At 38.0% G+C, this 17309-nt stretch overlaps 1 protein-coding gene across 8 annotated transcripts in view; it reads left to right on the plus strand.

Moving 5' to 3' along the window:
* LYRM4 (LYR motif containing 4) overlaps positions 1-17309 on the plus strand; it is a 94349-nt gene that overhangs the window by 31077 nt on the left and 45963 nt on the right. For 2 of the 8 annotated variants that reach the window (XR_774724.1, XM_010573261.1), the window contains exon 3: positions 7847-7866. The exons of 2 other annotated variants lie outside the window; for them this stretch is intronic. Coding sequence is in view for 5 of the 6 variants with exons in the window: in XM_010573261.1 (XP_010571563.1) it covers positions 7847-7866 (20 nt within the window). In the remaining variant the exon portion in view is untranslated. Of the gene's footprint in view, positions 1-6658; positions 7164-7846; positions 7867-12734; positions 12841-17100; positions 17182-17309 lie in introns of those variants that run through there. 4 more of the 8 variants (XM_010573259.1, XM_010573265.1, XM_010573263.1 and 1 more) reach the window with 4 other exon arrangements.

Consider the following 17309-nt stretch of genomic DNA (forward strand, 5'->3'; position numbering starts at 1 on the left):
GAAGTTTAATTAGTGTTTATGCAGTCTCCTTGGTACTGGTGCATTGCTGCTGTCTTTAGCTCTGTGCTTTCTGAGGTGAGCCTGGGATTTTTTTGGCCATTAAAAGCTATAGCTGCAGTGCCCTTCATCTTGGTGACAGGCATTATGCCAGTACATTAATTCTGAAAGCAAGTAAAAAGAAGAAAAAAGGAGCCCAAACTTTTCCAGTCATATTTAAATCACAAATTGACTGATTCCTGTTGTTATTCTCTCTGGGGTATGTCAGATGTATGCTTGCCCCCTTCGATGTATAGACTGCCTGAATGTCATTCCTAGGCTGTTTGCTTTGCAGGAAGTGAACCATTACTAAGCAGAGTTTCGAGTTCACCTTTATAATTTGGTCGTCTGTAGAATGTACATAAATACATGCTTTGAAACAAAGATCTGCTGTTTATCCTGTAAACAATGTCTTGTCCCTCACCAGGGCAGTTATGAATATTACCATGTAGTGGCTAAATAATATGTTCCTAGTCTTTCTCCTGTGAGCATAATTCACTTGCTGAGCAGCTGCTTTGGTAATTTTTAACCATATTTTGATCTGAGTGTATGTTTAATGAGAGCATTATGTGACCTAATCACTTAACCTTTCACGTTAATACAGATCTTGTTTGTAATTCTGTTGATTTTGTTGTTGACCCAATGCTTTGATTATGTGTTCTAACGATCTTAATTTTAATTGAAAGTACTTTTTGTCTCACAGAAGTCTTAATTTCTATGCACATTTGTCAGTAGTGAATACTTATTGGGGGTGATTACACTCCAACTGCTTGTGCCAGTATACCTCTGGGAGGTTAATCAATCTTGTGCTTTTTAATTGACATCAATAGTGTGTTTACATTTATCAATATTTCTTAATTGTCAAGTTATAACAGTGGAACTTCAATAATAAATCATGCCAATGGTTAACTTCATACACTAGATTTTTAAGAGTCTCCTTAAGCAGTTTGACATGTTGTAAATTGCTTTTAAATGATTTGTATGTATGCTCTTGGGGGAAGAGGAGAAAAAATTGGTATGCTAAGTTGTGCTGTAAAATAATACTGAAGCATTAACCCATTGACAGTAAAATACCTTTACCACATGTATGGTATGCTCTATGGGTAAAAAAAAGGAAGTAAGTCTTTTCAAAAGTGCTAGTTTTATTACTAATAATTTTGTGAGTATGACAGTACACCTACATTTGTTGTGCCATCCTAAGGGACTTGTCAGGGCTGGGACTGTTTCCTTTCTCTCAGCTGTAAAAGCAAGGCAGAGGGCAGAGAGAATTATTAGTACTACTGCTGCTTTACAGAAGTAGTAGTGAGGTCTGGGAGATAAGGCACCCTGTTTTTAACTCTGCATTTCACCACGTGCCTGTCCTTAAGATATTGAGGTGGAAATGAAGAGGCTACTTCTGTTTAAATTTAAGCATAATATTTAAAGACTTTGGTACACAGAGAACTAAATTATTTGCCCAGGTTCCCAAAATATGCTTACAGCAGGAGGTAAAGCGTGGTATTCCAAGTCTTAGAACACTGTCCATGTCAGTAGGTATCCCTTTATCATCTACATCACTCTCTTCTCTGTCCCCTTTAGACCCAAATAGCAGTGGACTGGAGAAGAAAATCTGCTTAGACAGAAACCTGGCAGGATGCTGACCGCATTGGTTGTGTCAGTCTTACTATGTTTTATGGGCCACACCGAAGACAATATAAGAATTAAAAGCCCTGCCTAATGAGCAGTGAAGAAAGACTTAATAGTTAATGCTGTTATTTTCTAATTAAATGAGAGCCAGTGTGAACACCAGGATAGGAAAAGAGAGAAGTAGGGAAGCAGCTATTTGTGTTTTTTGCAATTTTACTTGTCTTTTTAATTGACATCCTAAAGGTGAACTGCAATTTTTCAAGTAAACATACATATACATATAAAAATTCAGATAAAAGTTATTAATGTTGTTAAACTCAAACATGATATAAATTTAATTATTTTAATATCTTACTGTGTAGGGCCTAATTTTACAATGCTGCTTGTGAAAGGAACTGTTGACTAAATTAGTTATCTGAAATACTGTAGAATTAAATGGTATTTTACATAGAGTTAGAGATACACCCTTTGCTTAAATTGAAAATGAGATTAGAAAAATAAATGCTTATTTGGGGAAAGAACAACAGGTGAGGAGTTGAAAGAGCTGGAGAATGAATATGACTAACCTCTTTAATCAGTCGGAACAGTAGGAAACAAGTATTTGTATACCTGATGATAACGAACCATCTTTATCAAGGGGTGAGTAAAAAATTCATGAGGGTCTCAGTCCTAGGACACAAAAGGACTGATTTAAACATCCAAATCTTGATGCAGGTAGCAAAGTTCCCTGTCATTTGAGCAATTCAAGATCAGACATGTCCGCATTCCCATTCCTCTTGTCTTTCTTGTTCTCCATCCTGGCTCCATCCTCACATAGTACTCCAGCTTAGTATTCTAAAATACTATATTTCTCTGTATTTCAAATAAGATACTGTTAGTTGAAAACTATTGTTAATAGATGGATAGTTTTTATTTCACTTCTTTGAAATTGTATGAGAGAAAAATGGCTGGCAAACAAGTGAGTTAAACACTAGTATGAAGCCTCATGCCATCCTACCCTGTGTTGTAATTGAAATTTCTGTTTCTGTAATTCCTGTCCTCTTCTTACTAATGGAAAAAATCATGTGTTGCCCAGGTCCTAAAAAAAAAAAAAAAAAATCAGACCCAGAGATTTTGTTGTCAGTATACAAAACTGAGATGTCTGTAGTCTAACATCAAGTCTAGCTTTTATGTGAAAAGACAAATTAAAATATTAAATGTTTCAGTTTTAGTCTAGCAGCCATTCTGTTGACTTCTTGCAAATGTTAAAAGTAATAAATTAAGCCTGTCCCTCCTTTTTCAAATGAGACAAAGCTGATAAGACACAACTATCTAATGAACAAAATTATAGTGGCTACCAAATCAAATCGCATTAAAGCAAGCATGTGTAATCAATCTGTTTGTGAAGGGTAAAGCAATTCAGAAGACAAAACCATCGACACTTTCTTTAGCATGGCACATTAAGTATATTCACATTGTGCATAGAGGGCTTTGTGGTAGGGTGCTTGTGTGAATAAGTTATTATTTAGTTTCAAAAGCAGGCATCCTGGGGTGCAGCTGATATGGCATGTCAGCCCAGACACTTCTGCACGGGTTCTGAGCTAGAGGTCGTTTGCATCAGTGTCTAAAAGGGTAAGTAAGCTTGGGTCGGTGCATGAATGTGTGAACACAAGTCTTTAAGAAGTGGTAACCTTTCAGTGGCATTCAAATTGTATTTGCCTTTTTGGTTTCAAACCTGCAAAGATACCCGAGACATACATGAAACTAAATTTAATTTGGCTATTAGCATGAAGAATGTAAAATCTTGTGTGTATTAAGTTCAGAAAAGGTGATTTTCATGCACTGTCTTCCAAAAATATATTTAATGCCAGCATAGCCCGAACAATAGATTAAACTAGTTCAATTGCCAGGTTTTCCAGTACTTTTGAGGAAGACTGAAATTGCTGCTACCAGGTCATCAGGTGGGATATATTTTGATACTTAAGTGAGCCTGGTACAGGAAATTGTCTTTTAACCTTCTTCCTTTCCTCAGACATCCTACACCAAGTGAATACTGAGGCTACTGAGAAAGTAAGGAGTGTAATGAATATTCATAATGTATATTCTCATAGACTGAAAAGAGAGGAAGGCTCTTTTATTCAGAGGGTACCTGAGCAGATTGGTAGCAAGGATCTGGACTTGTGTTCACATGTTTATGCTGACTAATATGGGCACTTAAGAGCTCAAGGTACTCGGGAAGTCACTAGAGTGTAAGCTTCAAAATTACATAAGCATTCGAGAACATGAGCTTTTTCCTTTTAATACAGTTTCATATACTGAATACCGAAAAAAATGGGTACAGTGTAAAAGTAGAACTTGTGGTCCTTTTCATCTTCTGGTAAAGTACAGGCCGTCTATGTTTCTGTTTCTTTCCTCAATCTTCAGCTAAGGGTAACTTCATGTAGCTACCCTGCAAATCTGTGGGGAATACTTCCTTCAGGGAGTAATTCATGAGCTACACAGTGTGCTTTATATTTTTCACAGGTGCTTAGCATGTCCATCTCCTGTTGTAAAGCTGAAAGCTCTGGGTGGGGGAATGATGGGGCTTGAAGAAATACCCAGTAACCATTGCCACCATTGTGTTTGCTGATATGCAAACAAGGAGCCTTTGAAACTCAGCTGATCAGACTTCAGTGATGGTACTTCCAATTTCAACGGTTTGCAATAATCTAGAGTTAAGAATTTGGTTTTTTTTAAAAACACTACACAGCTTTTGCCATTCTGTGCAAGTCCGTAGTGAGTTCATACTGACTCCCCTGTCATGATGGCAGTTGATCTGCAAGCGGTGGCAGATAATTCAGTGAGGATCAGGTTATATGTTTTGTATATCTACATAAGGTGGTAAAATTCAGCTGTATAGCACATTAGTTTTGTCAGTGCTGCTTGATTGTGGTTTTCATTTTCAACTTTTCATTTAAGGTAAGATTGGGGTTCTTTATTTGACTTGCTGGCTAAGGCTTTTAAAAATGTAAATATCAGTCTTCTACCTCTAACACAGAGTGCTGCGAAGCCGAGAGAAGGAGAATCTGACCTGCTCTTACAAAAGAAAACAAAACTGAGAAAGGGTGGAACATAGGAGCAGAGAGATTCAAGGTTTCCCACCGTATAGTAATGGATATGACCTTTAGTATTGAGGCCTTTGGATCAAATTTAAGTTGGCATTAAAATTTTCTAATAAATTCCCTGCTGAATCTCAGAGTTTTTTCCTCAGATTTAATTCAATAAGGTCACAATAAAGCAAGTGCTGTCTGTGCTATTGTAATTGCTCTCAGCAGGCTGATAATATTATTGCAGAGAAGTGCCAGCTACTGTGCTTTTATTTCTTTCTTCAAGCACTGTCCTTCCTACATGCTTGCTCCCCTTGCTCTCAGGCCTACCCGAAGTAGGAAGTGAAGCTGTTTTAAATGCCATTTGCTTCTCATTTTAACATGTTTTTATAGAAATGTTTTCCTGAGTCTCTTCAACAAAGGGAATAAAAGCATAGCCAGTCTTATTGCAGAATAACTGGGGGCTTGTATTTCCTTTCCTTAATTCTCATTAACCTGTATGCATTAGAATCAGCCTCTAAGTTCTTGAAGTTGGTATTCTTAAACACACAATGCTTGGTTTGTTTTGGCCTAGTGCTTTTAGGGTTATGGAATAGATATACAGCTAAAGGAGTTTCTCTTAGGCACGTGGGGAGAGACACTGAATACCCACTGTCCTATAGTTCGTTAAAAAAATGACAAATTGCAGCTCATCACAGTGAGGCATATGTATGTGGAGTCCTGCACTTGTAGATTAATACCACATCTTCTTTTGCAACCGGACTTTCAGAACAGCATTGTTAATGTGGCGTTTCTTGTACAAATGTAAATTTATGCTTAGTGTGCTACTGGTAGATCTGTTACTACTGTATTGGAAGTAGATCAGTGCAGTAAATAAATGCAAATGCAGAGTGCTGTGATCATGGTTCTCCGTATAATTCTGTGTGACTATGAGAGACTCAATCAGTGCAGCTTCAGTATCAACTCTGTGTGAGCTGCACTAGCTGTATACCAAGTTTCTAGATGCAACCTTCTCCTCTTTCCAGTCAGACCTACCATCTAAAATGTGGAGTTTTTGTTTGTAGTGGTGGTATATTAGGAGCTGTGTACATCATGGCTGGTCCTTTTTAACAAATGAAGAGATATTTTAAAACATTGTAACTAGATCACATGATTAGTATTTTGGGGTGACGATGGACCAGTCTTTTAGGCCTGGGGCTAAGTATGTTTTTCTTGATGTGGACACAAAGTAATAATTCGTGTTCCCTTACCTCAGTATAGCTGGTAGCTCAGGCCTTTGCAGTTTCAATGGTCCAACCTGGCCATAGCTGAATGCTCCTGCCTGGTATCCACATCTGGCTTCCCACACCTTAATTGGCTTCACACTTAGCCATCTTCACCCTCCTGGTCCATAATCTTCCCCTTGTACTCTGTTTCTCTGGGGCCCAGAATTTCTTACCTAAAGTGTCACGCACAGAGTATTTTTTTGTGTATCTGCAGCTACATGCAGACATTTACAGTTCTCTGCCTGTGGCATTCATTGCTGCCAAATAAGCCAGTCTCTGTACAGAAGAAAATTACTGGCATGGATACTCAGCTGCTCATTTGCATACTCAGCTAACATTTGTACAGTGGGATATGTCGTCTTGCCCACATGCAATTGATTGGAAACGAGGAACAACAAAAGATGGTTTACAAAATTATTTCCAGTTCTGAAATGCACACAGCTGTATTCTGCCCACCTTCAACCTCCATGCCAAGCAGAACTGATCAGGGCTACCCCACAGTATGCGGGCAGTTTCGATATTGCACAGTGTTGCTTGCACACCTGTGTTAATTCTGCTTCAGTAATTAAAAAACGACAGATTATGATCTCCAGTCATAATGTTTCACCCACTTTCTTATTGCTCATGATTTCTTCTTTCTTTTTTTTTTCTTTTTTTTTCTTTTAGTTGCTCTTGATGTCTACTCTTAGCCATGCATCATCTAGTGCTGGTAGGATATATACCGCAGTGCCACCATACTTGATAAACTTCAGTGATAAAAACCATCACTTCTGCAGTGTGTGGAGTTTCTCCCAGCCAACATGCAGCTATGTGGAGGGAGGTCACTCCTGATCAATAACTGCTCATTGCTTTTTACTTACAACATACACGTTTTAATTTATATTTCCTGCTGCTGCCAGAGGGAACTAATTTCCAGCACCAGAGATGCAACGCAGCTACTTTAAAGCAGAATGGTCCTAAGATGAAATTATGTTACTGACCTGACACACTTCAAATAGCTTGATTCCGAAGCCTGCTGTGGTTTGAGCTTGCAGTTTCTGAGATAGGTTAACATTGCTCTGAATCATTGTGAGACATAATCAGGTTGTTGCTTTGTAATTAAATAATGAAGCATTTGTGTGTGAGAGTTCCTGCTATAATTAGTAGTTAGGCTGTGCTTTGAAAAGATCAGAATCTACATCACACGATGGTAGGATCTGGAATTTGTTTTCCAAACTTGACTTTCAGTCATAGAGACATGAAGTCTTCCAAAATCCAGGTTTGATTTATAATACTTGTTTGTGTATTAACTGAGAAACATGAGTAAATAATCAGATAGCCTTTTGAGTAGCATGATTTTTTTCAACTAAACTAATAATCTGGCTTGAGTTATTTAGAGAAAAACTCCTGTGGTTGAGATGACCTTTCCCTTAGTTCTCCTGTAGATCTCAGCTGTGAAGTAGTGGTAAGTCTCTCTAAAGGATTTTGGTAAAGCAGCAAAAATAAAACTTAGCATTCTTGTCAATTCTTGGTAATTTACATGTATGAATTGCTATTAGCCTAAAGCTTCTGAAATGCTGTACGAATTGTAATAGTACTTGTGAAACAGTCTGCTTTCGAATCTGGCAAATGGCATATATTTAACACTTATTAGTCTAGATACATTCTAAAACCCTGCCATTCTTGCAAAAAATTTCAATTCCACATAACAATTTTACCCTAGCTATTAGATCACACATTAAACTACACAACGTGGGATACAGGATATCCCAATATGGGATATGGATGCAACAGTTAAGCAAACTCACTGAAGTTAATATCTGGGAGTTTTTGAAATATGGAGACAAAAATTTAGCTGCTTTTTTTTTATTTTAGGCAGAATGTCCCTCACTGTGGTAAGTAGTAGAAAGTTTCATCTCTTTTCCTTGCACAGAAAGTAAGAATTGAGTAGATTTGAATGTGGTATTAGAAAGACTTGGTGATTCAACCTGACATTTTAATGCGTGGTATTGTTACACTTACTTATAAATGTTCCTCTCTTTGCTACTCTCTATCTCTTAAGAAAGGTGGTGAACAGCTTACTACTGTGAACTCATCAGGTCAGAATGCTTTTGTAGTAAAAAACATGAAGTACTTCCTAGTCTCACCTAAAATTTTTGGAAAAACTGTGAGCTTCATCTCCTGATTTAACATAAAGAATCTTTCAGTGCCATTTCTTCAGAATAATAATGGGGGCATTTCAGATTTCTATTTGTTTTCTGTTTTTTAGTATTAGTTAAGCGGGACCATTGGTAGAAATCACACTGAGGGGGAAAATGTGAATTCTGTTACTGAGATCCATTTAAGCAATATCTGTTCTGGAAATAATCCTATATTGAAAGAACCAATTGCAGATATTTCTGATTTGGAAATGCTAGGGTTTGGGGCAAATATGGGAAGACTATCAAGTCCCACATCCTATGATCAACTGTACTTTTACCTTTGGTACATGGCATGATTGTTAATCCCAGGATCCATCAGAAGGTAAAAAGCAAACAAAGCTGTAAACATTTCACGTGCTTTTTGTGTGCTCAATACTCATCATGAAGAAGACTGCTTGTGGAGGTTTTACCTCCACTGGAGTTGCTCTTGCAATTCTGCTTATATCCTAAATGGCCCTGGGTAGCCTGTCCTTACTTAGGTACTGTGATGTGCTCTCCTTTCTTTTGGGTGCTCCATGTATGTGCTCATCCACCTCCAGATGATTTTAAACTGTAATCTTAAACCTTATTATCCTTCAATCCAAGTTTTAAAAGAAAAAGAAAAGTAGAGCAGCATCTTGTGGTCAAAAGAAGGTTTCTGTAAGAGGCAGGGCTGTAAGTCCTGAAATATGAAGCCACATCTGCCCTGATCCAACTGGCTGTTCTGCCAGCCAGCTGGCTGTTCTGCCAGTCTGTGTCTCCAGGTCACATTTGTATTGGTTTTGGATCAAGTAAGGTAACAATATGCTTCAAGTGCCAGAAAACCTGAGAAGAGGAGGAGTTGATGGCTTTTCTTGCATTAATGTTCCAGTTCTTTTATTATCACGTTTAGGAGACTGTGACTAAAATGATGCTGAAATGCTGTTTCCAATATCCCATTGAGAAAAACTCACACCCTTAGTAAAAATCTGTGCTCTGTAGTATGCTGATATATTGGGCCATTTTTAGAAATGTGTATTGCAAAAATTTTCCACTGGGTTTTAGCTGAGATTCAGGTTTTGGAGGTATTGGCCTGTTTGAAAATTAACTATCATTGTTTATCTGTGGTTGTGAAAGCATCAGGAGATTTTGGGATGGCAGGAATGGAAAAATTACTTTCAAATATTTGTTTGGATTGTGATACTATATATTTAGAATTAAGCATTTCGTTGCTATTGTAGTAAGTACAAAAATGCACTAAACCTCTGGTTTCTAGGAACATTTAACGTGTTCTTTTTAGCAGACTGTCTTCCTATGCTGTAAGTATCAACACACAGTTATTTTGGCTTGTTTCTACCATTCGTTACTAACTGAACTAAAATGCAAGAAGCTTACGGTTACGTAGCAGAAGGTAAGACTACCAAGACAGGCTGCAAACCAATTCCAACTTTATGTGACACTGAATAATACCAAAGTTATGAGGCAGTGGCTCTACACAATTCAGTGTGCTGCTCATCCCACCTTGACAATGTTTCTGCTTCCCTGCCCTGCACAAAGCTATGCTCTTGTCCTGGTCCTGCACTTGCCCTCTTCAGCACTTCTCTGGAGAGGAGGAGGAGCAAGGAGTTACTCAACAGTTGGAGCCAGGGAGAGTGTCTGTATCGCAGCCTTAGGCATGGGATGCACAAGTCCTGTACCATGCACAGGTGGGAAGGATGAAGAGGATGCCAGTACCACCTTGTATTTTGCAGATGAACTGCTCTTCCTTAACTCCCTGTGAGATGAACTTGTGGTTCCCACAGGGACCATGTCAGAGGGAGAAAGGAAATCCCCCCTCATGACAGCTCCACCTTGCAGCCTCCTTGAGACCTAGAACCATAAGTCCAAAATATTTAATAGTCCTGCAGTGTTTAGTGATTTCATGATAGATTGGGGGGGGGGGGGGGGGGTAAGAGTATTATGGAAGGTTCAGATGATCTTTTCTATCTGAAATATTTGGGGTTTTGTTGTTGTTTTCGCTGTTGGTTTTGGTGTGTGGTTGGTTGTTTTTTTTTATAAGACCTTTACAAAATATTAGTGCTAGTATTTGATTGTTTTAACCATTAGCTAAACTCAGACTTTCTTTTCATCAGAAGTCTTTTGGAAACCAATGGCGAAGGCATATAATGCATTCTTTTCCTCAGAATTTTCACAGGCATCGTAAGAGAGAGTTATGTATTTACTGTATAGCCCTTTCTCATGGGAACACATCATTTCTTTCAAAACTGTCTTTGAGCACTTACCAGAAGGCAACAAAAAGGTGCTGTTATAACATGCCTCTTAATAAACAATTTGAGATTTTTCCCCTGTGGTACAAGTAGTTGTTGGCATAGTCTTTTCATTTGGAAGACTGAAACCCACATGTAAGGACCATGTTCCTGTGACACAACTTTAGATTGATTATAGATGTTTCTGCAGTAACCTATACTAAATGGTAGTCACCAAAAAGAGGATGGATGGAGAGCAATGCCATGGCTAAAGAACGAATGTGAAGAACATGACACTGGAAAGAAGGTCTCTCCTGAGATGAAAGAAAACATTTAGGCAGTGAAACTTTGCAAGGGTAAAACAATGTAATGCCTTTACCCTATAGCTGAGTTGGAAAGTGGTGTATATTTATTCGTGTTCTTTTTTGGCTAAGAAACTTGAAAAGCCTGTGAGATAATCAAGCATTTATTTTCAAGGAACAGAAGTTTAGAAAACCCACCTTTTAATGCTGGTTCTGCCACAAACTTTGGCAGTGTAGAACATCATTTATCCTTTTTATCTTTACCTGTTGTCTTGGATTCTCCCTTTTTAAAAAAGGTAATTCTTCAGTTGCATGTATGACAAAGATGGTTTAAGGCTCGCTTTAATGTGAAGATGCTTTTTGGTGTTGGGTGCTGTGAGTATATTTTTCTTTTAGGAAATAGCTTTTAGATTTTCAGCTTTGCTTTAGAGAGCTTACAGTGGTTTGGATTTAAAGTTCATGTGAGTTTTGAATTTGTTCTCAAGGGCCCTAAAGAGTTTGGTTTAGTTCCTGTGTAATCTATGAAGAAATTCAAGTTTGCTTTGTCCTTCCTCAGTTTTGAGTTCTGCTGCCCTTAAGCTTCTGGGGATGGAAACCCTAATAACCAACAGACATCTAGCAAATTATTATAAAAACTTGTGAGCATTGGTAATGAATTTCCTGATTACTGTTGAAAAGCGCCAAATGCAGAAGGATTTTGGCCAGACGTTACAGAGGCACAATGGGGGTTTTCTGGTTGTTTAATACTTAGCAATATTTTATTCTTAATTCTGTTGTGAATTTGTGTAGAGTTGTATATGAACCTAAAGTTCAGCCTTTGTTATTTCACTGGCACATATATTTGCAAAACTGGACTTCATGCAGGAGTTGAGAAACGTTAACTGGAATACTATGTAATGTCACAGGAAAATATATTGCTATAGTCTGCCCCAAAAAACAACTAACCCCATTTTACATGATAGAGGTCTGTTTATTTGAATTGGAGATATTGAGAGTAAGAAGGAAATTAAAGCATTGTAAATGATATTGTTATTTTGGAAGAATCGACAGTGTCTTACAATCACCACTGCACAGATAATATCAGGCTAGAAATGTTATTCATTTTCTTATTGATCTCATGTGTGAAGCTGGCTTTCAGTTGACCTCAGTCAGAAGGTGGCTGAACTGTGCCTCCATAGCCGAGGTTTCTTCACACCTTATCAAAGGATTGCTGTAGACTTGGGCATTAGGTATCTGTCTAGCCTGATTATTCAATACAAGTAAAGTATGTTATACCTCTGCAGAAAATTGAACCTACTTTTTACCACAAATTCAGCTTTCGTTGCAATAAGAGAATCTTAGAGTGCTTACTATTATTTTATATATCAGTATTTCAGTAAATCTCTTTGTATTGTATGTATGTAAAGGGTAAGTGATTTTTATTTTTTAAAACAAAATTTTATGTATAAATTTTATTGGTAGCACACTGCACTTCAGTGTTCTGGAATTTGGTAAGGTTTTTTGGTTCTGTTTGCTTTTGTTAGGGTTTGGGGGTTTTTTTTTGTCCTGCCCTTTATAAGTCATGTTTTCATTAATTTTACTTATGTTGTGTCAAGACACCTGCAGGCCTGGTGCATTCTCTAAATCCAGGGGTGTTTTTATTCTTACTATATGAGCCTGATTGAACACTTAAACAGTTACAAAGCTGCAGTAAATTTTCTGTAGTTTTAGAAACAGTTATTTTGGTTATTGACTAATTTTCTGTGTCTGGCTATGAAATTACTCCAACTTCCCTACCCTTGTTCCTGCCCTGAACATGGTTTAAATAGATTAAAAAGTGGTGTATGTATTGGAGATATATTTATCAACGGAGAATTAATGCTTAGGAAAAACATTTAGGAAAAATTAATGGATCTTTTTTGAAGGTATATAGAAATGGTATGTGGAGTGGCAGAAAGTGGCAGAAACACCTTCTCTTTCATTGGAAGGAAAACTTAAATGATTGGCTTAACAGAAAAATTAATATGGTCTGTTTTTTCCCTTAGAGAAGCAAAAACCCTTTGTAATTTTTTTTTAGGCTACATGACATTCTTCGTTGTCAAAAGACTGACTCTTTGCTCTCCTATGACATCCCAATATTTAGCATACTAGTGAGACTTGTAGACCAAATTATGGAAAGTCAGGTAAGTGGCATTTTTCTTTATTATATTGCACAGCTTTTAAGTTATACACAGTGGGTATACGGATACATTGTAAAACTTATGTAGGAGAAATGCGCAATATAATAATATTAAAAAGCCACTTACCCAGCTTACTGTTTGTGCAGCCAATTCCGTGGCCCAACATTCGTTGTATGGTGGGCACGAAGTCCTCTCTTCAGTGCATAGCAGCTGGTTAAGAAATAGGTCTGTCTTTCTTTTGTGTATCTGGTACACAAAAGGACAAACACAAAGGGCAGCTCTTACTCAGCTTATGAGCAATGAGAACAAAGTGAGATCCAGTGGTTGTTCTCTTTGGTGGTATTTGACCATTGCTGTTCAAATTTGGTTTTCTTAAGGTTGAAGGCCAGGAAGGACAATTGACATAGGTTGGAAATCCCTGCAAACCTGTCCTGAATTGCTAGTGCTAATACTATTTTCTACTACCATATTAACAAGCATCATCAGTGACTCATTTAGTTTACGGAAATAAAAGCTACTCTTAACAATAGTGCGTTAAGGACTTTATTTTTTGTTTTGTTCTTTTATCTGAGCATTCAATTCTTTTACACAGAAACTGGTTACAAAGAAAATTTACAACTACTACTACAACGAACTAAGGAGAATGTTATTGTATAGACACACAAAGAGCTAGGGAACTTGAGCAGGAATAATGTTGCATATTTTGATATAAACAAATTCCAAATGCCAATATTGTTTAAAAAGTAAATTCTGTAAATGTAAACTGTGCAAAGCAGAAAAGCAGTGTTTAATTTGATCATGGTATATGCTTGTCAAACCTGTAATTTCCATTGTTCCATCTTAAAAGTAATCATTTGACTGCTCTCTGGTATATGAGCTACAGATTACTTTTGGTGTAGAAAGTGACATTTAAATAGTATTTAGCAGAGATTTCTATCTGTGTCAGCTTTCAGATTTTAAGCTTATTTGTTTTAGCCTTATTTCTTAAGATCAAAATATTTAAAATTTTTCTAAATCAAAGGGATGTTTTTATTTATGGGTTTTAACTATATTCCCTACTGGATCTAGGAAGTATCTTGCTCTTACTTCGTGGGAGAAAATACTGCTTTGGGAATAGATAAACACTGGAATTTCAATCAACATCATGAATTTTTCTGAAAACTTTTGCAGGGCGAGAGTGGGAATTGGACTAAAACGGCTCCTAAGTCTTACCTGTTGTAGAATCCAGCACTTGCCATAAGAAATCAAAAATAAAGTTGTAGGCATAAAACAGTAGTGGATCCATAAGGTTACACCCGAAGCCAAAGTTGTAATTCAGAAGTTGTTTCTACAAAACTCTGCTTGGTTTTTCTTGTTTGGGTTTGGTTTTTCCAATGGAAGTAGAAGTTAAGATGTACTTCTGAACTTCAGTTTGTGGAACGCTGTGCATGTTTCATCCCAGTTGCAGGGCCAGCTTTGACAAGGCAAGAAAAGTGTTTTAATATCACCTTCAATGCCACCTTTGCCTGTCATAATGAGAAAGATGCGTGTTTGGTGACTGCTTTTTCCCAGCCCAAGCCAGCTGCCTCTGGCTAGACCTTCTCTGGGAAGATCAATCACAGAATTGCATATATATCTTTTGGGAAATTCAGTGTGTGTGAGCAGTAAGCACAAACACCAGTGGAAATTCCCTATTTCAAATTTTTATCTGACTTTGAAAGATTTCCTAGTGATCCTGGTAATATTTGACAACCATAAATAAAAAGCACTCTTTAGAGCTTAAGTAAACAGCAAAGGATTTTTACTAATTATTAGGCATGAGAACAAATCTCTTCTCTCATATCTAGGATTGGTCCTCCAGATAAGGTTGTAAGTATGTTGTCCTGACAATGTAGGTAATTTATGATACAGCCAGAGGTGTAATTGTTCTGTGAATAAAGAGAGGCTTTTAGCTTCCAGCGATATAAAGTATTTTTCATGAATATTAAGTAAACTTTAATGATTGGAGAAAAGAGCAAAGTGGAGGACAGTCGTTTATATCCTGTCTAAACTGGCCTGCAGCCACATTAATGTTTGTAACAGATTTAGAGTATAGCTAAAATAACAATGAGGATTTCCTCCTCTTTTTCCATACCCTTTTCATGACTTTTTAAACATACATATAACTAAAAGGGTGAAGGCTACCTGCTTATTTACTACAATTTACAAGAGACATTAAAGAAAAATGGAAAGTAACTGTAATCAGTGCTGTTTGAGAAGTAGTGATAGATTGCAATTGAATGGTTTGAGACTATTAATTGCAATGAGATTATATGAGTTCAGATACCTCTGATGTCAGGTGCTTGAAATATTAGTTATTTCAAAGACAAATTGGATTATAAATTATTAGTAAATCTGTACCAAGGTGATTAAACCCACTTGTAAACTGTGAAACATGAGTACTATTTCAAGGTGTAGTTTAGTCACTTGTATGCTGGGAAGGGAGTTAGGAATTAAATTTAGGGGTTATGTGTGAATATGTGGAGTAACTGGGTTACTTTTGACACTGGGTGTTTCCTGTGCTTTCTGCCTTCTTAATGAATTTTTGTTCAGCTTTAAAGTTTTCCTGGTCCACCACTAGCCTTTTCATCTGACACTGTAGAAGATGCTCTAGAGGGGGAGGAAGTGCTTCCCTAAGGCAGACTTACGAACTCACTTGACCACTTGGGGGAGATAAAAAACAGCAGATCTATGCAGCCTTCACACAGGTCACAAATACAGTAATGGCATCCTCGAATTTCCACTCTGAGGGTCTACCATTGCTAGACAGTGCTGCTCTCAGTAAAACAATATTTTATTCCAGTAAGATGGATAAAATATATTGCACTACGTGGGTCGTCTTGGTAATACCATCCCATGTCGTTCTTATCATTAATCAAATGTTGTTTATCAAAGCAGATACAGAATTGCTTAATGGTTTGGTATTGGATTTACTGAATTTTAAGGAATGAGAAATTGAAACAGTAGAAGCTGAGGAACAGTTCAGTAGTTTAAAAGTCCTATTAACTTGTTTGTGTAGCTACTGCATTTCGCCCTTTGTTCACACTCTCACATGCACACATAAATACTTAGAGGATTCCAGTCCCTTGCACAAAATAATTAAACAAAGCTCAAAGGCCTGACAATGTGTACATCCAAAGCAGTGAAGGGGAAAAAAAGGAGGAGGACATATTTTTCCATTGATTTTCTCCCATCAATGTTGTTTCATTCCAAGCTTGAAGCTTTCTCACTGGTATGTTGCCTGTGGTGTGTGGATGTTTGCAGGATGGTGTTAGCAGAGTTACAGGCATTTTTACTCTTCGTTTTTTTACATAAAATGTTTGTTGTGGTCATTACGAAACCTGGCATTCTAGATATTCTGTTATATGTACTATTAAAAGTGCAATCACCCATGGGAAATATTCCCCAGCAATGTCCCATTGGTAACTATAATAATAAACAGATGTAGTTTATACAAAGCAAAATTGCTGTGATGGGCATCAGAGTTCCCCTCAAGTGCTGTGGGCTGGACCTAGGGTTTGGGGGTAGGGGGACTCCTGTTTTCATTCTGCTTTCATTTTTCTTCTGTGATCTTTCAGTTTCTATTCCTTTTCACCCGTTTCTTGTAGTCGAGGAGCAATTCTCTCCTCCTCATTCCTGCTGTGTATCTGACATTAGGTCTCTGCTCAAATGCCATTCCCTTGCCAGAGGTACCTCCTGCAGGCTCATTCTCAGACGTGTTCGTGCTGATTACCAAGATGACAAGGTTGGTGTTTTCTTAAGTGACCTTGCATCCTCCTACGTTGGAGTGAGTCTTGGTCTGCCGAGATGCATCCCAAGAATGGGTTTTTTCTTCCTGGCCTTGCTTTGAGACTTCATGGCCCTGCAAGTTGCCTTATGAGGCTCATAAGCCTTGAGGCAAATTGAGATCTTACCCAAGCTGAGTCAGTTCTAATAAGGAAATTCAAGGACCGGAGATCTTGTCACTCTTCCAGCTGGCTTCCAGCTTGATGAGCAGGACCATGAACACTGCAGGATCTTGTTCCTTTCTTCCATCTGTTGGCACTGTTCTCCCCCTTTGTTCCTGCCAGCTGGTGCTGAATAACTGTCATGCCCAGTGCAGATGGAGCTAGAGCATTCACAGTTCAGTCGGTCAGTCCTGCTGGACTTACCATTAGTGCAACCCCTTGTGCCATCAGCGCACAACATGTTCACCTGCCCTATTAGAGCTGCAGCAGTTTGCCCCAGTGTTTTTTCATTTCACAGATCGCTTCTCTGTCAGTGCTTAAAATGTGGTCCTCTTCTGGCATCATGACTTGTGGCCTACAGTGACTTCTTCCCTTCCTCCCTGGGCTCCAGCATGAGTCTTTCCTCTGCTGCTTGTAACAGGCAAGATCACCTGGCTGCTTCCTGGGAGTATCCAAAGCGTGCACAGGACGTGTTGGTTCCTCGTCCACAGATCACAAGCATCAAAC

This window comes from Haliaeetus leucocephalus, unplaced genomic scaffold (genome assembly GCF_000737465.1).
Source record: "Haliaeetus leucocephalus isolate CR32 unplaced genomic scaffold, Haliaeetus_leucocephalus-4.0 Scaffold373, whole genome shotgun sequence".
In the NCBI taxonomy this organism is placed as follows: domain Eukaryota; kingdom Metazoa; phylum Chordata; class Aves; order Accipitriformes; family Accipitridae; genus Haliaeetus; species Haliaeetus leucocephalus.